Source organism: Gracilinanus agilis, chromosome 3 (assembly GCF_016433145.1).
Source record: "Gracilinanus agilis isolate LMUSP501 chromosome 3, AgileGrace, whole genome shotgun sequence".
NCBI lineage: Eukaryota > Metazoa > Chordata > Mammalia > Didelphimorphia > Didelphidae > Gracilinanus > Gracilinanus agilis.
Window position 1 is genome coordinate 411,190,672 of NC_058132.1, and position 27,799 is coordinate 411,218,470.

The following is a 27,799-nucleotide window of genomic DNA, read 5'->3' on the forward strand; positions in this document are numbered from 1 at the left end:
CCTTTCACTTTAGAATACATACTGTGTATTGGTTCTAAGGCAGAAGAGTGGTAAGGGCTAGGCAATGGGTTAAATGACTTGGCCAAGGTCACACAGCTAGGAAGTGTCTGATGCCAGATTTTAACCTAGAACCTCCCTTTTCTAGGCTGGCTCTCAATCCACTGAGCCACCCAGTTGCTCCCCAAAGTATTTTTAAAAGGCTTTCATACCATAATAGTAGGTGGACTATTTTAAAAGACCTTATTTATTTATTTACTTAACAAATGAGATCTGTTGAGCAGAAGACTTAAAAAAAATGTGGTACTCTACTCACCTTTGGTCAGAGAAAGGAAGAGTAAAGCATACATTTTGGGATATAGCCAATGCAGGAATTTGTTTTGTTGGTCTATGAATATTTTTTGTTTATATCTTAATTGTTCAATTTGGGGAAAGGGAAAATGAGGGAGGCAAATAATAAATTATATATATATTGCTCTAAAAATGGCCCAAGAAGGCAGCCTTCTCCTAAGTTTATAAATTAAATTTTGACCTCACTGTCATTAATTATGAATCTTAAAATTTCAGGCACAACATAACCATTGTGAAGGACTGTTTTAACCTGAGGGCAGAATTTGTCCCCAGAAATAGTCAATATTTGCTTTATTAACCTTTTGAATTTTTAATTAGGTATCTTAGTGTTCTAGATGTTATGGATACCTGACTAAACAGATGATGAGTTATGACATCGGATGGACTATCCCAATCCAGTTCACTAGGAGAAATGCCCAAATGGGTCAGTTGGGGACAACAGTTGTTTTTTTATTTTTATTTTTTTTTTTAAGCCAAAGACTATAAAGTCAAGTGCAACTAAGCTATTCAAATGGTTCAGCGAATGAAATATACATAAGCATGTATGTGTCTATTTTATTATTTCCATACAATATGGCCAAACCAAATTCCCTGCACATGAAATTATGATTACTGTTTTTTTCATTAGTGAGGGGAAAAAAACTGAGCCCTCACATTCTACGGTCCAGCTTCATCCATACAGCAAAAAACAATGATGCAAGGGGTGAGGGAATGGTACATACCAGTTATATCACTATTATGAGCCCAAACTTTCAAGTAAAAGGAAAGTCTCTTTTACTGTATTAATAATATATTTCACTAATTAATGGTCTACAATCTACATAGTACTAACAAATAGATTTTTTAAGGTTCTATGCATAGAACTTCCTTATGAATAGGATTCCTCCTGACTATGTGTTTTTCCCTAAAATCAGTTGAAGTTTTATAAAGAAATACTTTCTATACTGGAGTAAATACTATTCTACCAAATTATATGCCAATTATTTAAAAATATTCAGTAGGGGAAGAGAATAAGCATTTATGTAGTATCTATTTTGTACCAGGAAGGATAAGTGCTTTACACACACACATATCTTGTAAGGTTTTTATAACAAGAGGTAGAAGTATAGTCAGTCGTGTAAGACTTTTGAAAAGAAGGGAATTGACAGCATATTTTCATTTTCCCCTTCCCCTAAAATACCATTTGACAGGAATGACTCTGTGAAAATATCTCATAGTTGAACTAATTCCCTTTTTTCTTAAGTTTTGCTTCCAACATCTATTGTTATCATAAGTTCTAAAACAACACAAAAAACTTATTTACAGCAACATTGAGTCTAATCTCTTAGACTTTTGTCCTTTGGTCAACTGATTTAAAAAAATAAATTAGACCACACAGTTATCTTTCCAAAAATTAAGCATCCTTTATATCTTTAGATGGAGATTTACTTATCTCTCCTCATAACCTTTACAAGTATTTTTAAAGTTATCAAAGGCATAGAGTTCTTTCCTATGCTTAACAAAATTCTTCCTTGATCCAACATAAGCACTTCCTCTTGTTTGATTTTTAGAGATGGAGAAAAATTTATTAGTATTTGCATGATAATTTGCATTTACCTAAGGTCACCCATCAGGATATCAACACACATGAAAGAATGTTCAAAATAACTAATAATGAGAGAATTTGCAAATTAAAATAACTGAATTTTCACCTTACTCTATTAGAATGGCAAAGATGAAGAAAGGTGAAATGGTAAACATTGTAAGAACTGTGTGAAGAAAAACATAATCTTAGTGGAGCTGTTAATTGGTTCAACCATTCATAAATCTATTTGGAATAATATTAAAATAAGTCAATGAAGTTTAATCTAGAAATGCCACTATAGTTAAAAGTGAATTGTTATTGGCCAATAAACCTTTATTAAATCCCTGCTAAATGCCAGGCATTGTGGTAAGTGCTGGGGGTACAAGTAAGAAAAGCAGTCCCTGCCCTCATGGAGCTTACAGTAGAATGGAGGAAGATAAAGGGAAAAAGTTAACTAAAGGGTGCAAAGAAGGACACCAGAGGGAACCTGGGAGGGAGTGGTGCCAGACAGTCATGCAAAACTAATGAAGTTAGCTGGAAAAAGCTGATTCCTCCATAGAGAGGCGTTGGTAGGAATTTAGTGCTGCAGCAGCCTAACCTTCTCCTTGCAGGAGATAAGCAGCTGACTGTGGAGAGTTGGTGTCATAATAGAAGCTGAACTAATCCAAGAGGATGAGCTATTAGGCAAATACCTTAATGACATTAAAGGCAGAGGAAACAGTGCCATTTATACAAAAATATTCCTAGCAACACTTGCAGTGATTCCCAAAGTGGGTGCTACCGCCCCCTGGTGGGTGCTGCAGTGATCCAGGAAGAGTGGTGATGGCCACAGGTGCATTTATCTTTCCTATTAATTGCTATTAAAATTTAAAAAAAAAACTAATTTCCAGGGGGCTAAGTAATATTTTTTTCTGGAAAGGGTTTGGGAACCACTGTTTTAGAGCAAAGGGCAATAATCAGAATGAATCCCCATCAGTTAAAGAATGGTTGAACTTGGCTACAGACTATGGTTGAATTCTGGCTTGTGGAATATTATTATTATTATTTTTTAAATCCTTAACTTGGTGGAAGAATGGTAAGGGTGGGCAGTGGGGTCAAGTGACTTGCCCAGGGTCACACAGCTGGGAAGTATCTGAGGCCAGATTTGAACCTAGGTCCTCCTGTCTCTAGGCCTGACTCTCAATCCACTGAGCTACCCAGCTGCCCCCTGGAATATTATTTTAACATTAGAAATGACAAATATAAAGAATTACAAAACCGACAAAAATTGGTTTGTACAAACTGATACAGAATCAAGCATACTGAACTAGAACAATCACACAATGAGCATAATCGTGTAAAATAAAGATATAGTAAAAGACTTTAAAACTCTGATGTTGTTATAAAATGTCGTTATCAAGTATGACCAGATAGAGAGGTGGTGGACAAATGGTGTAGAATGAGGCATACATTTTCAGACATGATCAATATGCTGATTAGCTTTGATCAACTGTGGTTATTATTATTTTTATTATTATTTACATTGAGGTGTTTTAGGGAGTCAGTCACTGGAGAGTGATGATGATCTTTAAATATATATATATATTTATATACATATACATATGCTAAAAATAATTTTATCTTTGAAAAAAAGGGAGTTAGGAGAATGGATGATGTGGTTTGCCAGAGTCAGGAATATACATATTACAAGGGAGGGACACAGATAGAATTTCAAAGAGGGAAGAGTCTAGGCTGTGGCACAGCTGGGAATTCTAGGCATGTGGGAACTTGGAATATTGCTGCCCAGTGACTCTTGCCATGTGGACAGGTAGATACATAAAGAGTTCTTTTCATGAATAACAGAATGCTTTACACTAATATCCCCATTAGACTAGAAAAGGCAACTATGGAGAACAGCCCCCTATTGCAATCTTCAGATCTGGTGGAATATTGCACTGCATTTACTACCATGTGAGCATCATCTCCACAAAAAAAATGGGGAAACACGAGAATCTTGGAGCTCCACCAAACCAAGGCAAGAACTATCAAAATGTATCTTTGACCTATTCTGGGCAACTATATCCTTCCAAACTACATAACCCAACTTTTAAACTCTGGTTTATATCAAATTTTGATTCCATTTTAAAATAATAATAATGATCATGATAAAATTAGCATTTATATAGCACTTACTATGTGCTGAGCACCATTGAGCCCTTTACAAATATGATCTCATTTCATCCTCACAAGAACCCATGGAGGGGTACATGCTATTATTATTCCCATTTTACAGCTGAGGGAACTGAGGCAGAGTGGTAAGTGACTCACCCAAGGTTAAATACCTGAGGATGGACTTGAACTTCAACAAGAAACTCCATTGTGCCAGCAATCTGGGCCCAGGTTGGCTCTCCCCAGCTTTCCAGGATAGGTGGATTTAGGGGAAAAGGCAAAGCATTCTATTTTACTTAGGGTGAGTTTGAGATGCCCATGGGACATGAAGAGGAATATGTTCATCAGGAGCTCAGTGAGGTAGAACTTAATGAAATCAAGAGATAGACTGGGACTGGATATAGAGACACAGAAGTCTCCTGGTTACAGTGGAGAGTTGAATGCATCAAAGTGGATGAGATCAAGGAGAAAGTCCTACATCCATATATATAGACATGTATGAAAACCTAGCAAAGGAAATTAAGAATGATTGCTTAGACATAACAGGAGGAGGGCCAAGGCTAAACAATATCACAAAAATCCAGGGAAGAGAGAGCACCCAGAGGGAGGGAATAATCAACAGTACAGAATGCTTTAGAGTTGTTTAAAAAAAAAAGATTGAGGACTAAGAAAAGGCCTTTGAATTTAACTGGGAAGAGGTCATTGGTGACTTTATATATTTTATATAATTATATGTTATATTTATATGTTATATATTTAGTTGAGAAGGTATAGAAACTGAGGTCAGATTAAACTGAGAACTGGCTACAAGGTCAGGTAATATATGTTATATGGCTCTTTTCTAGGAGTTTGGTTATGAAAAAGGTTAAGAGAGGTATTAGGTGACAACTGAAGGTGACAGTTGGATAGAAAAGGCTGTTTTGCTAGTTTGTTTGTTTGTTTGTTTGGACTGGGGAAGATCTGGGCTTATCAAGGAAGAAACCAGTGAAGGAGAAGCTGAAATTTCAGGAGAGAGGAGCAGGATCAACGAGACAAGTTCCCCAAGCAGGCGGGAGAGAAGGGTATCAAGAGCTGTTGTTGGCAAGGAGAAGGGACCAATTCATTCTCTGAGATTGATGCCAAGGAGGAAAGAATGAAGTCAGTCCTAAGCATTCTAGTTTCCAAACTAAACAAGTCCAAGTTCTAAAAATTTCCTTCACAAACACATTTTTCTTCATCTATATTCTTTTACTTTTCTCTAAAAACTCTACCATTTCTCTACATCCTGTTGAAGTGAAGAGTCTCAGAGTAGACACAGTAAGCGTAGTAAGATGTTTCATCAGTGTAATATAGAAAGGTTTATTCCCTGCTGATGTATATCAGACTCTGGTTTAAACATCTCAGTATGGGTTTTTTAATTCATAACTGATCAACATCACTGAAATGCTGTAGTCACCTATGCTAATGAGCTTTGCCCTCTCCTGTATTTTATTATGGGTCCTGTATAATTTCAAGGTTTTTTAATGAAGTTTCTCTGACATATTCCATGAGGTTCTTAACTTAAATCAAATCCATGAGTTTTGATATTTGCCATTGTGTTTTAATTTCCTCTATTTATAAAATATAGCTGAAGAACCAGTATGCTTAGAATGGAATTTCTTTTCAGTGCAGGTCTCTGATTTGCTCTATGTCCTCTAGATGTTGGTAAATTTTCACTTGCTAAGGCCACAAATTAGGGTCAGGTCTTGCAGTGAGGTAAGTCCTTTGAGAATAGGTTACTTACTTCTAGGCTCCCGAGGTCCATCCACAGTAATTTTGATGGCTCTGTGGTAGGTGGCTACTTGTGGTGGATTTGTGAAGACAGTGATGGTCAATGTGAAACTTTTCCCTATAAGAAAGGAGAGAATGGTGGCATTATATTACTAAATATGAAATCATCACATTTGCTAGGGATTAATTATCACTGACTTTTACTTTCCAGACAGATGCAAAAATGGCAATGGCAACTTTTACATTAAAACAACTGATGCTTTACATTAAGCATAGGTTACAAAGCTGAACATGCCCACGGTCATTATAGCATAATGTTGCCCAAGGCAAAGTACATCATATATAGAAGACATGGCCAATAGTTAATCCATTCTATCATTATATAACTCTGATTATATGTCACATTTCTCATGGTCATTAATTATTCAATTCTACAAATATTTAATAATTATAATAATTAACAAATAAGATAAATCTGAAGTACTTTATTCTAATCACTCTAGAAACTTGAGGATCACTTTGGCAAATTTATTCAGTTGGCCTTAGGACAAAGAATAGGAAGGGAGTAAGACAAGGCAAGGTAAACCTTTAAAAGAAAGGAAAACACATCAGTGGGCCAATGTCCATCAGAAGCCCCAGTGGAATTCTGTATCTATTTATAAGGTCCTCTCAATTTCAAACATCAGCCTTCTTGCTTTCTTTAACTTGCACTTGAAGCTTTGAGGAAGAAGGAAAAAAATTTTCTAATTTAGGGGATGTACTGGGCATAATAAAACACTCTCAATATTTTGAAAATGCAAATGACTGATAGATAACATTTTTGTGGGTTGGGTTTTATTTTTTTCTGCTTTGATACTGGCATATTATATAAAAATTAAAAGTCATTAAAATAAATGAGGAAATGTACTTAATAGACTGAAATAAAATAAATGTGAAGCCAATATAACCCTCTTTTGCATACTGCCTACTGAAATTGGTTTTTATAAAAATAAGCATACTAATTCTTGCACTATCTACTTCCCAGGACTATTTTGAAGATCAAATGATGTTTTTAAAGTAATTTGTAATCATCAAATGAAATATATATGAGATAGTATCATTATTACTCCCATATAACATGAAAAATGGAGAATGGGCACTAAGTCTAAAAGAGAAAAGTAAAAATATGCCCAATTCCTTTACCTGCCTTAAAAAAAAGTCTACAGGATTCAAAACCTAATTTTTTTTCTCTTTCAAGTTAGAGGATATTATTTTTCAGTTTTCCCATCTGCAAAGTGGGATAACAAGAGCACCTACCTCACAAGGTTATTGTGATGATCAAATGAGATAACTTAAGTAAGGCAATTTGCCTTAAAGCACTGTATAAATATGAACTATAATTAAGTCAGTTGACTACAGAATCTTTAAAAGTCCCTTCCAGCTCTGAGGTGCTATAACTGAATCTATCTGAGAAAGTAAGCAAGGGTGGCACAATGGATACAGCTTCATGCCTGGAGCTGGGAAGAGCTGAGTTCAAATCTGGATTCAGATATTTACTAACTGTCTGATGTTGGGCATGTCACTTAATGCTGGTTTCCTCAGTTTCCTCACCTGTAAAATGAACTGAAGAAGGAAGTGGCAAACCACTTTGCCAAGAAAACCCCAAAAAGGGGTCACAGAGAGTCAGACACAACTGAACAACAACAACAAAAAAACAAAATTAGAAGTCCAAAATCTTGCCTAGCAACCATTAAACAATATATTGAGATACAAAGTTTTATCTTCTGTTTCTGATGTGTTAAAAAAATGCTTCCATACTTCAAAGATCTTTAAATGAACCAGTAAGAGATGAGGACTTCTTCCAGCAGCATAAAAAATGCAATCCTCATAGAGCCTGATGGATAGTCTCTGAGATTTATTGTGGCTGAAAAAGGGATTGCACTGTACCTGACCCAGTGACAAACTTCTCTGCGCTTAGTTAGGTTCTCAAAAACCAGTCACCACTGGTCCCATATTGAGTTTCTCTGAGAGTCTAGGTTTACTAGATGCAATATACTGTAAATATGCAAGATGAGGCTGACTTTTTGAGTAGGTGGTTGCTTACATGTTTTAATCTTAAAGGTTTCAGGAAGACAACTTTCCAAATATACCTCCCCCATCAGTCTGTTCATGATGTCTGAAATTCTACCACTACAGATTCTTCATCTTCTTTTTTTTCCCCCCAGTGCCCTGGATGGGATAACATCATAAGCTGTTGTCAGCTAATATCTCAGCAGGGATTAGTTGATCAGATGCATTCCAGTTATCATATCTAGCTGTGAGAAAGACTCTGCTGGAATAGAACATAAGAGAGCTACTTGGTGGGGGTGGGAGCTGCAGGAGGCAATAGAGCCTGAGCATTAACTAAGTCTATTCAGCACACCATCTGTTGGGCGATCTTTCTAAAAATACCACTTTCATCTGTCACTCCTATGCTAAAGAACTTACACTAGCTCCCCATTTCAATTCAAATAAATTAACATTTATTAAGTGTATGTTATGTACAAGATACTGTAACTAAGTACAAAGGAAAAAGAAAAAAAAAGTCCCAACTCTCAAGAAACTCCTAGGCTACAGATCATCTATATGAATACTTACAATATTACATCTAAATTCCACTATGTATATTTCAAGTCCTGTAATATTAAGATATCACCCTAACTACTCTCTTGTAACTCACTTTGACCCAAAAGGTTTGGTCTTTTTCATGAGTGATGCTTATTCTCACCTCTCTGTTTGGTCATGTTGCTTTCCCCAGGCAAAAAGTTGTTCCTTTCTCAGAATAAATGAATCTCAGAAATGGAAGGAGCTTCAGAGACTATCAAGTCCAACTTACAGAAGAACAACAATACCCTTCTAACTCTATAACTGAAGCTTCCTGTAAGAAAAGTCACCATTTTCTAAGACAGTCCAATCCATTTTTAGAGAATTCTAATTGTTCAGAAAATTTCCCTTAGACCCAAACAAAGGTTTTTTCCTTCATTACTTCTAGTTCTGTTCCAGAAGTCAAGCAGAATAAGTCAAGCAGACAGATCTTTATAATTCTGGATATAAGTATGATACCCAGCCTAAGACTGCTTACTCAGGCTAAACATTCCTACTTCCTTCAAACCATCCTCAAATGACATGGCCTTTTAGTCTCTTTACCATTTTCCATGCCATTCTCTGGTTTTCTCCAGCTTATCTCTGTGCATCCTAAAATATAGCTCTCAAAATTATTGAACTCAGTATATCACATATGATCTGACCTGGGTCATATTCAGAGGTACTAATATTTTTCCCAATACTAGAACTAGATACTGTACTTTTCAATGCATCGTAAGATGGCATTTTAGATAGCTTTCTTTAATATGGCATTAAGATATCTTATCATATAGAGCTTTCAATGACCTAAAAACCCAAGGTCTTTAAAAACAAAACAAAGCAAAATGTTTTCTAGCCATGTTCGCTCCATCTTGGATTTGTAAAGCTGATACTTTTTCTAAAGTCTGTGGAAGGCTTTGCAATTACCCCTATTGAATTTCTACTTTTTCCATTTGGTCCCGTGTTTGAACCTCTTGAGGTCATTTTTAATCCTGATGGTCATGTAGTATGCTAGTTATCTCTCCTAGATTTGTGTTACTTATAAATTTGATAAGTAGGCTAAGCACACTTTCACCTAAGTCATTAATAAAAATGTTTAAGAGCCCAGAGCAAAGCCCACATCCTTCAGGCACTGGACCAGACTTCCTTCCAAACTGACATCAACATAGTAATGAATTTTTTTTTTTGATTCTCCTATTCAACCATTCTAAATCCAGGTAAATGTACTATCATACAGCCCATATCTCTCCTTTTTCCTTTGCTATTTCCCTTCTTTTCCTTTCCTTGCTTTTCTAATCCTTTCTCTCTTTTCAGAGTAGGGGTTCCCCTCTCAACCACTCTAGAAGAGTAAGGGTAACTTCCTCAAAAATATAGGGATTGATCCTCTACTGGTCAACATGAGAGCTTTGACTTGCTCTGTTTCTGACCTGGAATGAGCAGTTTTCCTCTTCCTTAAGGCAATCTGTTTTCCCCCCTCTCCCAGTCCCTCATGGACATCTAATTGCACATAGTCCACTGCAGCTCAAAACTCCAGAACTCAAGAAATCCAACACCCTACCTCCCACCCAAGTGCTGAGATTACAGGTATGAACCACTATGCCTGGCCTTCTCTATCTTTTCTACAATAAGACCATGAAAAACTTTGGCAAGCGCATTGTGAAAATATAGGCCATTCCTTCCTGTTGGCTGAGCTTTCAGGTTGCTTTCCTGTTCACAATCACCAGGCCTTAGTTCTAGCTGCAGGGTCCCAGGACACAGGTGTACTGTTTTATGGCTAGGCTTCCATATGCTCCTTCCTGGACCACAACACACAAGGAATGGCTGTTCTTGTCTCCTGACCAGGCTCTTGGAGGTTCTGCCTCCTCCTGAGCATTCCTAATGGTCCTGAATGCTAACAGACACTGCTCCTGCTCATCTTAAGTCACTGAGGATCCGGTAGTTTCTGCCTCCTGGACAAGAACACACCTGCTCTTGTGTGCCAGAAGTCAGGTTTTTGAATAGCTCCTAGGACCCAGAAACATGACACACCTGACAGCTGAGGAAAGGCTGTGTTCAAATTTCAAGGGCCATCCCCATCCGAATGATATTGATCCCTGAGGGCTAAAAAACAAGTTCCCCTCACTTCCCTACCCATACTATTTGCTTCTTCATTCCCATCTACCTCAACTGTGCTCCATTATGTTCCACTCCAGATCTCTCTTTTTCACTGTGCTCTCCAGACTCCTGCTCTATAATTAACAACTCATCAACCTATCTTTCTCTGAATTTCACGCTATTCAAATTTATTAGGCAATCCACCCTTTGGAAGCGTTTATATTCTGATACAATAGATTTCAGTGCCTCTCCACCCCAAATAATGCCATCTACATTTAGTGTCTACACTTCTTCTCCTCTCAGACTTCTAAACTCCCTATAATTTGGCTTCTAATTTCATCATTCAATTGAAGGAACTCTTTCCAAAGTTACCAATGATCTCACAACTGTCAAATCTAATAGTTCTCTCAAAATTCACTGTTCTTAACTCAAGCCTACCTATCTTCCAAACATGTTTATTACTACTGAGAGTACCACTGTCTTTCCTGGTTCACAGGTTTATCACCTCAGTGTTATCCTTGACTCTTAATTCTTACTTATCCCACATGTCTAGTCATTGTGTTAAACAATAAAATAAACATAAAATAAAATAATCCAGCCTTACTAGTAAGTGACTGAGCTAGGAATCAAATCTTTTGATTTAAAGTATAACATTATTTTCCTATTTATTATTATTTAGTCCTAACCCAACAGAACTAACATGTCAGTAAAGAAAACAAGTAATTCTGATCTGTAATAAATTATCCATCCTTGTCATCTTCCCAGTAAAATTAAGTTTTCTAAGGAATTAAAAATATTATACCATATACAACTACAAAATTGTCATTAATCCAAAGCTACCATTCTTTTTATTGAGAATATAACCCATGCTATCAGAAATCGTAATAATTTCACACCAGTTAACTACCAACCAGAATGTTTTACTATGACTTAATGTAATCAAAATAATTATTTTCATATAAATAGTCATTCCTTACAATTTTATAATTTTGCACTGATTCCATGTTCATGCTCAGTCCAGACAACTATTTTATTTACTTTTTTCCCTACAGCTATTAGAATGGATATATTAGCCGAAATAACAAATATATTTCATGGAAGATAAAGAAAATGTTGAAGTTCTGGTGAATTGTATTCATTGTTTCATCTTCAAGCACAGAAATGTTTATTCCTTTACATTATACTTAAAGCAAAGATATTCTGGAGCTTTCTTTGAAAATATCATCGCGCGTGCACGTGTGTGTGTGTGTGTGTGTGTGTGTGTTCTCCTGTCTAATTAGTAACTAGAAAGCAAACTCAAAGTGTGCCTTAAGATACTTTTACTAGTCCCCAAACACTGGCAAATAACAAAAAATATTATCTACTTAAATGATGTCAAAAGAAAAACACAGATGGCTAATGTGGTAGAATTTTAAAAGGTTTCATTATGAGAATGAGGAGATGATTTCCAACACACATTTCTGTAGTAATTTTTAAAGGCAGAGAAGTATAGTGGGTAGAATATATATTTGGAGGAAAGACCTGGGTTCAAAATTCCACCCTGATATTTGCCATAGAGGTGAGTGCAGGCAAGTTAATTCACTCCTCTCTTCATATACTTTTGTTTATTATTCAGTTGTTTCAGTCATGTCTGACTCTTTGTAAGTCCTTTTGGGCTTTTTTTAGCAAAGATAGTGGAGTGGTTTTCCATTACTTTCTCCAATATCTTAGTTTACTGAATATATAAAATTAAGAAGTTTAATTGGATGATACCTCTTGTATTTTTTGTTGGTCTAAACCTAAAAAGACTCATATGAATTATTATAGTGATGTTGGTAGAGCTAAAAAACACTGTACCCAATCACCAAGACAATATAAATAGACAAAGAAAAGAGTGGAAATTAAATGCTGAACAAATAAAAAAATCAAGTTTGGCCATAAAGAAAAGATGTAAGATATTTATTCCAACTTCTTTGAAGGGTGTGTGTGTGTGTGTGTGTGTGTGTGTGTGTGTGTGTGTGTGTGTGTGTGTGTGTTGACAGAGAGAGAAAGAGGGCTATCTTGAGGGCAAGGCAGAACGCTACATTTAAAGTCAAGCTTTCTTGATATATTTGCCAGTCTTCCTAAATTTTTTTATTCAACCCATCTTTATTCCTTATTATAAAGTATTATTGCTCTTAGGGAAGGAGAATCTTGAGAAATGAAAATAATACAAAGACAAGAAATATGAATAAAAGTATACTTTAAAAAGAAAGTAAAACAATCTTAAGAGCTATGTAATACAAAATAATGAAGAAAAGGAAAACCTGGTATAACAGAAGCAAAAGGCAACAATTTTAAAAGAATGAACAAATTATACAACAGACAGGATGCACAAAATTAGTTAACAATATGTCTTTAAGAATATGACATATTGGAAAGGCTTCTAATTTATCCCCATTGCATATGATGCTTGTTGATGGTTTTAGGTATATACTGTTTATTATTTTTAGGAAAGGTCCTTCTATTCCTATGCTTTCCAGGGTTTTCAATAGGAATGGGTGCTGTATTTTGTCAAAGGCTTTTTCAGCATCTATTGAGATAATCATGTGATTTTTGTTTGTTAGATTGTTGATATGGTCAATTATGTTGATGGTTTTCCTAATGTTGAACCATCCTTGCATTCCTGGTATAAATCCCACCTGATCATGGTGGATGATCTTCTTAATTACATGCTGGAGTCTCTTTGCTAGTATTCTATTTAAGATTTTTGCATCTATGTTCATTAGGGAGATTGGTCTGCAGTTTTCTTTCTCTGTTTTTGATCTACCTGGCTTTGGAATCAGTACCATATTTGTGTCATTAAAGGAATTTGGTAGGACTCCTTCTTTGCTTATTATATCAAATAATTTGTGTAGTATTGGGATTAGTTGCTCTTTGAATGTCTGATAGAATTCACTTGTGAATCCATCAGGCCCTGGCGATTTTTTCTTAGGGAGTTCTTTGATGGCTTGTTCAATTTCTTTTTCTGATATGGGATTATTTAGGTATTCTATTTCTTCTGCTGTTAATCAAGGCAATTTGTATTTTTGTAAATATTCATCCATATCTCCTAGATTGCTATATTTATTGCCATATAATTGGGCAAAATGGTTTTTAATGATTGCCTTAATTTCCCCTTCATTAGAGGTGAGCTCTCCCTTTTCATCTTTGATATTGTCAATTTGGTTTTCTTCTTTCCTTTTTTTTTTATTAGATTGACCAGTACTTGGTCTATTTTATCTGTTTTTTCAAAATACCAGCTTCTAGTCTTATTTATTAATTCAATAGTTCTTTTACTTTTGATTTTATTAATTTCTCTCTTGATTTTTAGTATTTCTAATTTAATTTTCATCTGGGGATTTTTAATTTGCTCGCTTTCTAATTTTTTAAGTTGCATGCCCAATTCATTAATCTCTGCCCTCCCTAATTTGTTAATATATGCACTCAAGGATATAAATTTCTCCCTTGGCTGCATCCCACATATTGGCAGGATGTCTCATCATTGTCATTCTCTTCAATGAAATTGTTGATTGTTTCTATGATTTCTTCTTTGACTAGCTGGTTGTGGAGAATCATATTATTTCATTTCCAATTAGTTTTTGATTTGCCTATCCAGGTGCCTTTACTAATTATTATTTTTATTGCATTATGATCTGAGAAGGTTACATTCTGCTCTTTTGCATTTGTTTGCAATGTTTCTATGCTTTTTGTGACGGCAAAAAACTGGAAAATGAGGGTATGTCCTTCAATTGGGGAATCGCTGAACAAATTGTGGTATATGTTGGTATTGGAATACTATTGGCCTCAAAGGAATAATAAACTGGAGGAATTCCATGTGAACTGGAAAGACCTCCAGGAATTGATGCAGAGTGAAAGGAGCAGAGCCAGAAGAACATTGTACACAGAGACCAATACACTGTGGTAAAATCGAATGTAATGGACTTCTCTCCTAGGAGCAATGCAATGACCCAGGACAATTCTGAGGGACTTATGGAAAAGAACACTACCCACATTCAGAGGAAGAACTACAGGAGTAGAAACAGAAGAAAAACAACTGCTTGAACATATGGGTTGAGGCGGACATGATTGGGGATGTAGACTCGAAACTACCACACCAATGCAACTATCAACAATTCAACAATTTGGAAATAGGTCTTGATCAATGATACATGTTAAAACCAGTGGAAATATTCATCACCCATGGTGGGGGGGAGCTCGGGGGGTGAAGGGGAAAGTAAGAGCATGAATTATGTAACCATGTTAACTTTTCTAAAAAATAAATATTAATAAATGTTTAAAAAAAGAATATGACATATCAAAAAGTCTAAATAAGAGAATGCAGGGAATAATATAAGAAAATTTCCCAGTACTTCTGAATATTGACAACAAAGCATCAATTGAAAGAATCCACAGATCATCTTCAGGAAAACAATAATAACTTTGCCTTAAAATGCAAGACATATGTATATAGTGGTTAAATTGAACTTTTTAAAGATTAAACAATCAATTTGGTAAGAGGCCAGGAAAAGGACTTTCAAATAGAAAGAAAAAGAAATTAAAATAATGTCAGTTTAACAGAGTCAAAGAATTTCAAGATATAATGGAATAGAATATTTCAAAAAGTAAAGCAGCTTAAACTGCAACTCAAAATTATATATCCTGAAAGTTTGAACACGAGACATCTTTAAGTCTATCCTTTAAAAATCCAGATATGAGAAAAGACCTAAGTGTATTTATCAAAGGATAAAAATGAACATAATGGAATAATGATGGGAATAGATTTTATAGAAACTGGAGAAGTGAGAGTGGAGGAAGAGAACTAAAATACGGTGGACTAAATAAATACCCTGACCCTACTGGAGGTGAATCAGTGTATTTTGAGGGAAGGAAGAGCAAAATTAGAGGGTTCATAAATGAGGAAAGGAATGTGAACAGATTCTTAGGATTAGACAGGAATAAAAATAAGTGCTGCCTTCATTTTTCTATGTATTTTGGCAACTGACTTGAATGACTGACATTATTATGTATTAAAATGTCCTTGGTCCAACAGACTGACTTTCTTCTTGTTCTTTATACTCTAAATTGTATCTCCTGCCTTTTGCGTGCCTGGAATGCTTCAAAGAATCCCTGCTTCCTTCAAAGATCAACTCAATTGACACTTCTACGAACTTTTCTCAATCCTTATAGCCACTAGTCTGCAAGTGCCTTCCCATTCCCTGGCCTCGGATTGCCAGCATTTATTCTGCATGAGGGATTTTGTGTGTGTGTGTGTGTGTGTGTGTGTGTGTGTGTGTGTGTTTCCCCAGTAGAATGTAAGTTCCTTGAGCAAAAGGGCTGTTTCATTTTTGTTTTTTTTTTTCCCTTCAGTATCTAAACATTTGTAGTTTGGTTGGTTGGTGATAAAGAGGTAGTAACTAAAAAAAATATAATTTCCAGAAAAAGCTTCATGCAAGAGATGTTTCTTATGCTGTGTCTTAAAGGAACAGAGGGATTCTATGAGGTGGGGGATGAGAGGTTAGGGTTAGGGTGTGGGCTGGCCTGTGCTAAGGCACACAAGTAGGAAATGGAGAGTTGCTTTTGAGGAACAGAGAAAACGCAGATTTGGCTGGACCAGAGACTGATTTATTTTGGGGGAATAGTTTCAGTAAGATGTGAAAATTTCCCTTTGTCACAAAAGATGTCTTTATACACAGACAATTCAATTTTTATGATGGGAATTTACTGCTTCTGAGGCATCATGGCTGAGTGGGAAGGGCACAAGATTTGAAGTCAGAGTACATAGGGTCAAATCCCAATTCCACCACTGATTGCCTGGGTGACTGTGGGCAAGACATTTAACCATTTGGGGCCTCAGTTTCTTCATATATAAACTAGGGAGATTGGATATAATTTAAATTTCAGTTCTAAATCTATGACCGTAAATTGTGAATTACTGGCTTAATGGAAGTTTATTGCTGAAAAGAAATAGTAAATCATTGAAGATTTCTTTCTTTAAAAAAAATTCAGGAATGTCCTCCATGATTTTCAGGTGATGAAGGAAAATTTTCTTTTATATACCATATCAGGTCAAAATGTATCCTTTTAATATTAACTTATTTGAGACACAGAGACACGGATTCCAGGTAACTTAGGCACTTTAGGATTCATTTAGTTTTACTCTCTTATAGGAACTACCCTAAAGCTAACATGTATGCATTTTCTATAAACACCACTGGACTGGAAAGTAAAGGTTTCATAATTATTTTGCTCTGGGAATTATATCAATTTCTAAAAGTCTTGAACTTCAAGTGTTATGGGTAAGAAAACATATATATATATATATGTATATATATATATATCTGTGTGTGTATATATTTAAGTATGGTATATATTATATACACCCACATAAACAAGAGATAGGATTAGGATTTTTGAGGTTGAAGCCTTGTATATCTATGAAAATAATGTGTTCCACTGGTTCTAGAAAACCTACTTTCCAGACTTAAGCTCCTTAGGTATGTGATCAACTTTGGGAAAGCCATTGAAAACCCTCCACGTCTCAGTTTTCCATCGTATAAAATAATGACAGTAATATTTATATTATCAACACTGTGTATTTGAGGAACAAAGAGAATATTATACATAGAGATATACATGCATATGTATATAGATATGTTATATATATTTGAATTCAGATCTTCCTGATTCCAGGCCTGATCTTCTATCCACCACTCCACTTAGCTACCCACTATCAGCCCTCAATGCTAATGATTTCTTCTTAATATGTTAATTAGTAAATAAAGCATTTTTCTGATGTATAAGGATTGAATGCACATACTGCTTGCATTTTATTTATTTTTTATTTTTATTTTTTTTTAAATAAACCCTTATCTTCTGTCTTAGAGTCAATATTCTGCTCCAAGGCAGAAGAGTGGTAAGGGCTAGGCAATGGGGGTTAAGTGACTTGGCCAGGGTCACACAACTGGGAAGTGTCTGAGGTCAGATTTGAACCTAGGACTTCCCATCTCTAGGCCTGGCTCTCAATCTACTGAGCTACCCAGTGGCTCCCACTACTTGCATTTTAAATGAAACTTTCTTTTAAATGGACCCATAAAAAGAGAGAGATCCTGTAAGGAGAAGAACCAGCCCCCTGTCCCCTAGCTAATTATTTCTACTGCTGTGTCTAGAGTATAGACAGGTGACAAAGGAAAGCACTTTATAATTCATCTGGTCTAACTCTTGTAATTTTAAAGGAGAGGAATCAGGACCAGAGAATTTCAGTGATTTATCTGAAGGGACACAGATAGTCAATGTTAACTCTGGGACTGGAACCCAGGTCTTCTGATTCCTAGCTTCAGAGCCCCCAGAATACTGTTATTTAGCTAATGGTAGTTCATGAATGTTTTAGATAACAGCAATATAAAGACTCCAAATGGGATATGACCTATGATTAGAACTATTATTAGTACAAAGACTGTTTTAAGTATTTTAAAGTAACCACTCTGTGATTTAAAATGCTTTCACCAATCACCCCATGACAACCAACTATATATGCATATAAATATATTCAATAAGTATCCTAATTGGTCTACCTACATCAGTCTCTTCCCTCTCCAATCCATCCTTTACACAACTGCCAAAATTCAGTGTCTCTAGGATAAAATACCGCGTATGGGCTTGACATTTAAAGTTCCCTACAGAATGGTTCCAAACAACTTCTCCAGACTCGTCGGATATTGCCCTGTTCGGCCAAAGTGAATGGCTTCCAATTCTCCAAAGTTAACATTCTATTTCCTACCTCTTTGCATCATCACATGCCATCCCTTCCACCTGAATGACAATCTTTATTCAACTCTTTCTCTAAGAATCTTTAACTTCACTTAAAACTCAGCCAAAAAGTCCAAAACCTTAAAAAAAAAACCTTATCTTCTGTCTTAGAATGAATACTAAATCTTGGTTTCAAGACAGAAGATAAGTAAGGACTGGGCAATTGGGATTAAGTGATTTACCCAGGATCACACAGCTAGGAAGTGTCTGAGGTCACATTTGAACCCAGGATCTTTCATCTGTAGGCCTGGTTCATTTATCCACTGAGCTACCTAGTTGTCCCCTGAAGATTACATTTTAATAATGAGTGATAATGGTTTGCCTTTTAATTGGTTTTAGAATTTTTACATTTAATTATCATCTCATCTTTGCTTCTCTCAACAGTCCTGGAAGCTAGACAAGATAGGAATTTTTATCTTGTTTTGTAGCTAAGAAAAGTAAGGTTCAGAGTTTTAGGTGATTTCTCCTATATTATTGGTGTTGATTACTGATCCTTAAAGAGTCCACAAGATGCTATTCCATAGAAATTCTTGTGAACTGCCTTACTACTTAGATTTTGGTGAAGCCACAAAAAACAGTCATTCAATAAGCATTTAATTATTTTAACCACTTATGTGATGTGAAGCTTAGTGGTGATACTAAGATACAAAGAAAATTTTGGTGATACAAAGAAAATGCAAAAACTGATTGGACTCTCAAGGAGCTCACAATGGAGGAAACTATAAACAGTCTAATTGAGTTAAGAGATGAGTCTTATGAATAAAAAAAGTTGCTGCTTCTTTTTTTAAAAGATATTCTAAAGAACTTCTAGGAGCTATATGAGTTCCAATATCAATTTTTCCATTTATTTTTTTGCATAAGACTGGAAAGGGGATAGTGAGGTCCCTTAATGTAAGACATCCAATATTTGGTATCATACCTCCCTCCACAAGGGAAACTGAGAATCCTAGTGAAAAAAGATCATCAGAGGCCTGGTAATCACAAATAACTCTCACTGGTACTTATTTCAAAAATGCCATACAGTGAGACCTCCTAGTTTAAAGTTCACAATTCTGTCAAATCAAGTTGTAGTCCAAGATAGAACCGGTACACTGATTGTTGCCATAACTCTCTAAATAAGTTTGAACAAAGCTAAATTTGCACAGGGACAGAAAGGGGCTGAATTTCCATTTGAAGCTTCTGAAAATGGTGAAAGTCAGAACCTCAAGAATGATGTCTAATGGAAAAGCCCAGATGTCCTTAAGTACAGTCTGAGGCGAAGTGCCCTGGCACTGCTACAAATTCTTTGAAACTTGGGTGGAGGCAGTATTTACAGTTCAGGAAAAATGTGATACTGTTGGGTGTCCAGCCTCTGCAACACAGGGACCCAAAGAGACACCACTCTACTTTATTGTTTCAATAAAGTGATTATTGTGAAAATGTCACTTAAACAGAAAAAAGGAGATGTATGGAGCTATAAATATTTACACAATTAATGTTTACATGAAAAAGTTAGAAGACAGGAACACTAATTTTCCTGTGGAAAACAATGATTCAGATGACAGTACTAATTTCAGTTCTTTTCTTCCATTGATGATGTCTGTTTTCAAGGCTCAGTGCTTAGAACTTTTAAAAATATAACATTTCATGTTGCCAGGGAAGAAGGAAATAAGCTTAAGTTGGGGAGATCAAGTCATTCATTTCTGTAGACTTTTAGACAGTTGAAAATCAAGACTGAAAAACTTCTGCTAACCTACAACATGTTCACTCTCCATTCTATTCCCATAGTTTCTCCATTAAAATTCTACTTTAATGCCTCCTTGAAGGCCCATATGTGACTCTGTTTTTCAAAGCTATGTCAGTGGAATACAAGCTCTGGTAGTCCCTATCTAGTGGAAAGGGCTTCCTGTAAGGAGCCAGTTGGATGAGGTTCCAGTTTTAGACTGGGCTTATTTTTCAAAGGCTAACTACTAACTAATCAAAGAGACTCATCAATGCATCTCTATTCCCCAGTCTTACAATGAACAATTTATAAAGCACTAAATCTCATGGAAACCATTTACAAAATAGAGATGCTGTCACCTACATCAGCAAAAAGTATACTAATGTTGATGAAATCCTGGGTCATTGAGGTAATGAAGTGTCACAGAAATGACTGATCACAAGGAGTCTCCTCTATTAAAGCTATGGGTCCATTTTTCCATTTTAAAATAAAATTCCAATTCCTCTATAACCTGACCTCATCCAGACTTAACTTTATTCTTTTTTCAATTTAAGGCTTTTGTGACCAATTGGCTATACTTTTGAATCACTCACAATTACCAAGCAATTTCCTTTAGAGTATGTGGAGCTATAGGGGAGAAAAGGAAGGTGGTATTTAACTGGAGGAAATAATGTGCAGATATCATTGTGCAGAACTAAATTTATTCAAGAAACTTCACTGGAAGGTAATCTGTTACCCAGGTGATTGGTTAATCCTTGATTAGGGATAACTCACGTCTAATCTAATCCAACCACCTTATTTTATAAATGTAGAGGTTACTTTATAAATAGAGGTTAAATGTACACAGGTAGTTTGTGGAAGAGTTAGGATTTGAATGCAAATACCCTGACTCTAGAGCCTGGGTTGCTTCCATTGCATCTCCTTGCTTCCCTCCATGATGGCTCTCTCTTTACCTTAAGGGCACAAACTAGGTACTAATTTTGTTGCTGAGAATAATTTTTGAATGGGCCACAAGAGAAGAGTATCAGCTACTAAAGATGCAAAAAAGACAGTAGAACAACCTGAAGGTTTGCCACCTAAAAGAAGCCCAGTCCTATTGTACTTATAGTTTTGGATTAGATGAGTATATGAAAGAAAGATGGCTGATACTGCCCAGCCTACATTATTATCAAGCATTACCTCTGAGCCATAGAAAGGCTTTCTCTGTCTCACTATGGTGACTCAATTAGAACCACACACTACTCTTAACGATGGCAAATATTCCATTAAGTCTGTGGGAGTTTCTCACATGGTCTAGGGGGCAGTATGCAAATCATAAATTCTTAATGATGGTCTTAGACCTTATGGTAAAAGCAGGGATTAATCTAACTTGAAATATAAGTAGGATATTTGCTTACATCTTCTTGGAGAAAAATACAATTTAAGTGGATCCTAATTTAATGTTTCTACATTTCAGGGTAGCACTTGGGAAATCATAGGAAACACATTTTGAATCTAACAGTATGCAAAGTGCTGTGAATATCTCAAAAGAGCCACTCCTGGTGAGGTCATTTTTCATCATACATTCCCTGGAATTGTAGTTGGTCATTGTAGTGATTAGAATTTGTATTTCAAAATTGTTTCTCTTTAGAATTATTGTTATTGTATTAATTATTCTACTGGTTCTCAGTTCATTCTACATTAACTCAATGAAGTATTCTCAGTTCTCTCTGGATTCTTCTTTCTAACCCATTCTACTATCCTCTTTTTCTTTATAGCTAAGTTTATTCCACTCGTAAGAATGATTAGTGTCATTATTTGGGTCCTGTTCTTCTCTTCAATTCTTGCCTCCTTTTTACAAATAAGAAGAGAGTGAAGAGAGGAGTATCCTCAGAACCAATGCTCTAGGTTTGGTGTTATCTGCCTCTGCTCCCTTATACTTCTTTCCTTTCTCTTTTCCACAGACCCATAAAAGGTTCTTATGCTTTCTTTCTTCTTTGAAACTCCTATTTGTGATCCACACACTCTGGTTAGAATTTCTTTTGATTAAAACTAATCCCCTCCCTTAATCTGCCCTTCCTCTTATTTGCCTTTATTTTTTCTACTCTTTCTTTCTTGCATCCCTCTTGAATAAACAAAGACATTAAAAACAAAATATCTTTGTCAAAGAAGAAATACTGTAAGCATATAGAAAGAAAGAATTCAAGTACTGAGGAGACACAGAAATGATCACACATGGTTTATCAGACACAACTGAAAAGGACTGGATAGCTCGAAGTATAATATTCCAGAAAGCAAACCACATAGGGTTATAACCTATGCTTGGGATTTCTTTCAGGAGTTGATGAGTGGATTCTTTTTATTTTCGTTTTTCTCTCTGTTTCTAAGAAATCTTTTGTGATTTCTTGAATTATAATAGGTAGGCGTATGACTTTGACTTTTAGGAAGTCCGGTGTTTCATAAATTTTCTGTTTTTCAGATCATCCCCCACCCCCATGAGATGCTTTAAATTTTCATTCTATATTTTTCAGTCTTTTGACTTTGTTTTAATATTTTTATTATCTCATGGAATCATTAATTTCTATTTGGGCCATTCTGGTTTTCATTTTTCTTTCTTGGGCAAGGTTGTGTAGCTCCTTTTCCATCCTGTTAATTCTCTTATAATTCTTTTCCCTATAATTACCTTTTCTTTTCTGATTTTTTCCATTCTAATACTCATTTTATTTACCAAAATATTTTAATTTTTAAAAAAATCTTGCTTTATCTCTTCAAGTAATTTGAGTTAAACTTATGCCAAAGTGTTTTTTGATGCCTTATTTTGGTAGATCTATTGGATTTTGTACTTCTAGGTTGAATCCCAAGCTTTCCTATCTCTATAGTAGCTCTTCATTGTGGAAATCTTTTTCTTTATTCATTCTTTTAGCCTTATTCTTGTCCTCAGATTTTATTTTAGGATTAAGTTCTTCATACTTATGAAAGTCTGGTCAAAGCTTATGCCCTCTTTAGATCTCCTATTCTTTTCTTGGGGTATTGAATGTTGTATTTTTGCAGAACCTCAGAGCTTTCACGCTCTCAGTGATGTCTGATTGCTGCTTTCCTTGTCCAAGCTCTATAAATTCCTGTCCTGGGTTGAGTATGAACAATATTGGCCTTTGTTTGAGTTTGAGTATTCCTGGTCAGATTGCTAATGATCAGCCTCAATCAGCTAGCTGGAAAGCTCTGCAGGTTCAGAAAGACAGGGTGCAGTTTCCCCTTTGGCTTGGGGTTCTCGCCCTAGTTATTCTGCTGTAGGCTTCTGACTGAATTGAAACTGAGACTCTTATTTTGTTCATGAATTTAGATCCATGTAGTTGCTATTTGATTCTGAAATTACTCCACACATTCTATAACCTGATAATAATATCAATAGTACCTAGTATTGATATTCCACTTAAAGTTTTTCAAAGTGACATATATATATGCATATATACACTCATTTTATCCTTATAATAATGCTTTGAAATAGATGCTATTATCACCCTCATTTTACAGATATAGAAACTGAAGCTGAGGGAGATTTCAGTGACTTGTACAGCTAGTAAATGTCTGAGATGGGATTTAAACTCAGGTCTTCCTTGACTCCACATCAGCAATTATCCACTGAACAACCTAGGAAGTTTTCCCACTGTCAGACCTGCACTGTCACTCCTTAGGTACATATTCCCTTCTCAGTCCACTCTTAATCTGTTTCTTGTAACTTGTAACTGCGAGTGAAGAGCTGGTGTTTTTGGCATCTGTTCCTGCTTTCTACACAAGGTCAAGGACCTCCTTGTGGTTCTGGAACTTCTAACCTTGGCTTTCCTTTATCCCTGTATTGGAATGTTCCTAGAAGCCCTTTCTGGCTAGACCTTGTCACCAGTGTTTGCAACTTCTGTCTGTCTCCCTATAGTAAACCTAGGCTAAATAATGACTCACTGGGATTTTTCTATTCTTGTATTTACCAATTAGGATTTGACCTAACGTATTTTATAGCACTTTGTATATTAGTTGTGGCAAAGAGCTCAGCTGTACCTTTACTACTCCACCGTGTTGGCTGGTCTCCCACCGTTAGGTTTAACATAGATTAAAATAACATAAAACTGCCTTATAATTACTAACTAAAATTGGGTTAGACTATAAGGTTGAAAAGCACATTGCCCACTGAAGAATATTTGCTCCTATAAATATGTTATCATCATCCCTCTTTTATTATTCCTTTGTTAGGAGTTTGAGAGAACAAGCATAAGATCATAGATCATAGAATAGCGAGAGAGCTCTAGAAGGTTCTCAGAGGCACTCTAGTATATCATTCTCATTTTATAGATGATATTAAAATCCAGGTTGGTTGTTTCTTCTCTAAGATCACAAAGGTAAGAATGGGAAAAGCTAGGCTCTTTTGAGATATTTCCTGGAAGAACATTAAATCCATAAACTAATTTATTAATATCTATTAATTTTTTAATGAAGATTGCATTTTATTATTAGGACATTATTAGCAAAGGAACTTTTTCTCAGACAACTTAGACGATGAAGATCTTTATAAGAAAACATGCCACACAAAGTTTGGCTAAAAGGCAAAAAAAAACCCAAAACAAAAAATCCTCAGATAAAATGTAATATTGTTAAATGTTGATATACGTTGTAACTCATAAACAATTTTGCTTATATGAATTTTTTTATGATCATTGAAAAGAAGACACCATTAAACAAATAGCATATCATCTTTTCCTTCACCACAAAAGAAAACAAAACAAAACAAATTTTTTAAAAGATATATTAGAAGCTAATCTTTGGTTCAGCACTTGTCTGGGTGACCATTTATGTCTATAATGCTTACTCTGGAACAGGAAGCTCTAAAAATCATTCAACCATTATTTCTCTTATAGCCACTTTGTAATTGATAGCAATCTACTCTTTACTCAGACCAAAGTGAACTACAACTGACCAAACATATGCAGGCTGGCAAATAAGAGTGAAGGGTGGGTATGAAGAAGAGTCCAATAGTCCACTAACCATACCATAGCATTCATTTAAAAAAAATTATCAAGAAAAAGACTGCCAGATGCTAGTTGATATTCCCAAGTACTTAAAACATAATAATGCAATTACTTAACAAACTTATATTGATATCCAAGTGCTTAATGGAAGAATAAAATATCAAAGAATTTGATCAAGGTATGAAAAGTTTCAAAAATATTTCTTTTCCTCTAGTTTTTATGGACATTGCCTTTTAAGGCTCAGAATAAGAGCGTAGCTTAGTTTACTATATAAAACAAACAAATCACTGATATTTTGTTCAACTATGTAAAATAAAGCAAAATAACATAATTTCATAAATAAAACATAATTCATATTTCTGCAACAAACTTTCTGCCATTCGCTGTAAAGAAATCTGTTTGCTAAGGCTAGCTGAACATTCAGTTAATCTTACTAACATATGAACAGTTGTTTTCTGTCTTCATTGTTTTAAAGCTGGAGAGGAAAGGCTGCTTGTATTGATAAGTATATTTAAAAATAATAAAAGGAACAAAAGACAAGCAAACTTGGCAGTAGCGGATTAGTTATAATATCATTGCCATCATATTTATTTACTTTTTATTTTCAATAAATCTTGTGTCTATTTGATGCACTTAAAGTGGAAAATTGGTCTACAGATCTAAATAACTAAACATTGTCTTTTTCCCACAGTATAAAACAAGAGTGTATCAATATTTAACTGTTTTATTTTCAATATTTCAGTAACTATCAATATTTCATGTTGAAATAATTATTCAAATATATTGGTAGCTATTTGCTATAAGGAAATGTATTAGGGTTTTTTAAAATAAAAAAATATCAATGGCTATTTGGTCCTTCATTTCCATTATAGTTAATCAATCATTAGGAAAGTATCTTTCTCATAGAAATGCCTAAATAAAAAAAAATCCTATTAAGTAAAAATCTCCTAAATATAAAAGTGTGGAAAAATGCAACAACCCAGACTATTAAACAATAAACAATGTACTACCAGGGAATGTTTGCTGAGGAAAATACTGCATTTTAAATTTTTTTATGATTTTGTTGCACATGATTACATTGTTAGAAGTGGCAATATAAGTATAAATTTAAAAAAAAAATAAAAGCCCTACAAGGACAGGGTGCAGGGAGTTCAATGCCTAGACTTGCACAGCCCACGAATAGGTTCCACATTGTAAGACAGCAATGAGCATCATGTACATGCATGTGAAGACAGTGGACTTTCTGTTATAAAATGAGAAAATAGATGGAAACTTTATTTTTTATAACTTAACAACACTCTAAAATTTTTACAGATTGAATGGAATTAGGTCTCTATTTTTAATTATTCAAATTGTGCCCATTTTAATAAAACATATTTCAAGACATAGCATGGGGTATAAGGTGTCTATTTAATTCATTCATCTATTCATGCATTCATTTGTTCATTCAAGGATAGAAGTGGCACATTCAAGGATAGAAGTAGATTGAGGATTGACTTTGGAATCAGGAATAATTGGTTGAAAAATAATTTATTAAACACTTCCTATGTTTAAGCACTGTGCTAAACATTGGGGAATACAAAGAGAAAAGCAAGACAGTCCCTGTTCTCAACGAACTCACATTCCAATAGGAAGACACAATATTTAGGAGATTATAAGGCCTCGTCATACTTGGGGTGTAGCATTGAGACAAGGTAATTTGTTGTTATTCAGTTGTGTCTGGCTCTTTGTGACCTCCTGAGCCAGGTTTTCTTGGCATAGATACTGGAATTGTTTGCCATTTCCTTCTCTAGTGAATTAAGGCAAACAAAAGTTAAGTGACTTGCCTAGGGTCACACAGTTAATAAGTGCTTCATTGGATGATGGTTATGAGGGCAGCTGGGTGGTGATAGAGTGCTGTATATACAGCTGGGAAGATTGTTTTTCCTCAGTTCAAATCTGACCTCAGACACTTACTACCTGTGTGATCCTGGGCAAGTCACTTGACCCTGTTTGCCTCACTTTCTTCATCTGTAAAATGATCTGGAGAAGGAAATGGCAAACTCGTCCTAGTACCTTTGCCAAGAAAACCCTAAATGGGGTCATGAAGAGTTGAACAAGGTTGAACTGACCAAACAACAACAGAGAAGTGTGTACTTTGCACATGATCAGTGCTTAGTGAATAGATGTTGAATTGGCTAAACAAAGAGAGTAGAAAACTGAAAGTAGAGTTTTCAGATATTAATAAAAATTTGTTAATGGCTAACTAAGTATATTATGTCTTTCAGAAGAAAATTAGACAGTAGATGCTGTGAGATAAAGAATGACGGAGCCCCAAGTACCAGTCCTTCCTTAACACAAAGGAAAGATGCCAACATCTAATCCTTAGTAACCACTCCAAGGACCACAGAATATTGCCATAAGAATTAAGTACTACATTACGTGTTTTTCAGTTTCATCTTTTTTTTTCTCCTCTAGAAATAATATGTATTTTTGGAAGTGCCATTATCCTTCCCCTGATTTTACCCAGGAGTATGCTGGTAAATGTCCATCACATGGGGTGAGGTTGAAGGGGTGCATGGAGAAGAAGGGTAATACTAACATCATTGAATTTTTACTTTTAGTCTGCATCATTAACATTGTCTCCATCTCTTTCTTGTTCAGTAGCGTCTGACTCTGTGTCTCCATTTGAGGTTTTCTTGGGAAAGATACTAAAGTAGTTTGTCATTTCCTTCTCTGGCTCATTGACAAAAATAAAGCAAGATGAGGAGACTGAGGCAAACAAGGTCAAGTGACTTACCTAGAGTCATACAG

The 27,799-nt window shown here is 35.3% G+C and overlaps 1 protein-coding gene across 1 annotated transcript in view; it reads right to left on the reverse strand.

The window, feature by feature from the left end:
* The window catches only part of RUNX1 (RUNX family transcription factor 1), a 353,640-nt gene that overhangs the window by 89,515 nt on the left and 236,326 nt on the right, over positions 1-27,799 (reverse strand). The window contains exon 6 of the mRNA XM_044670241.1: positions 5,823-5,927. Coding sequence (XP_044526176.1) covers positions 5,823-5,927 — 105 coding nt within the window. The remainder of the gene's footprint in view (positions 1-5,822; positions 5,928-27,799) is intronic.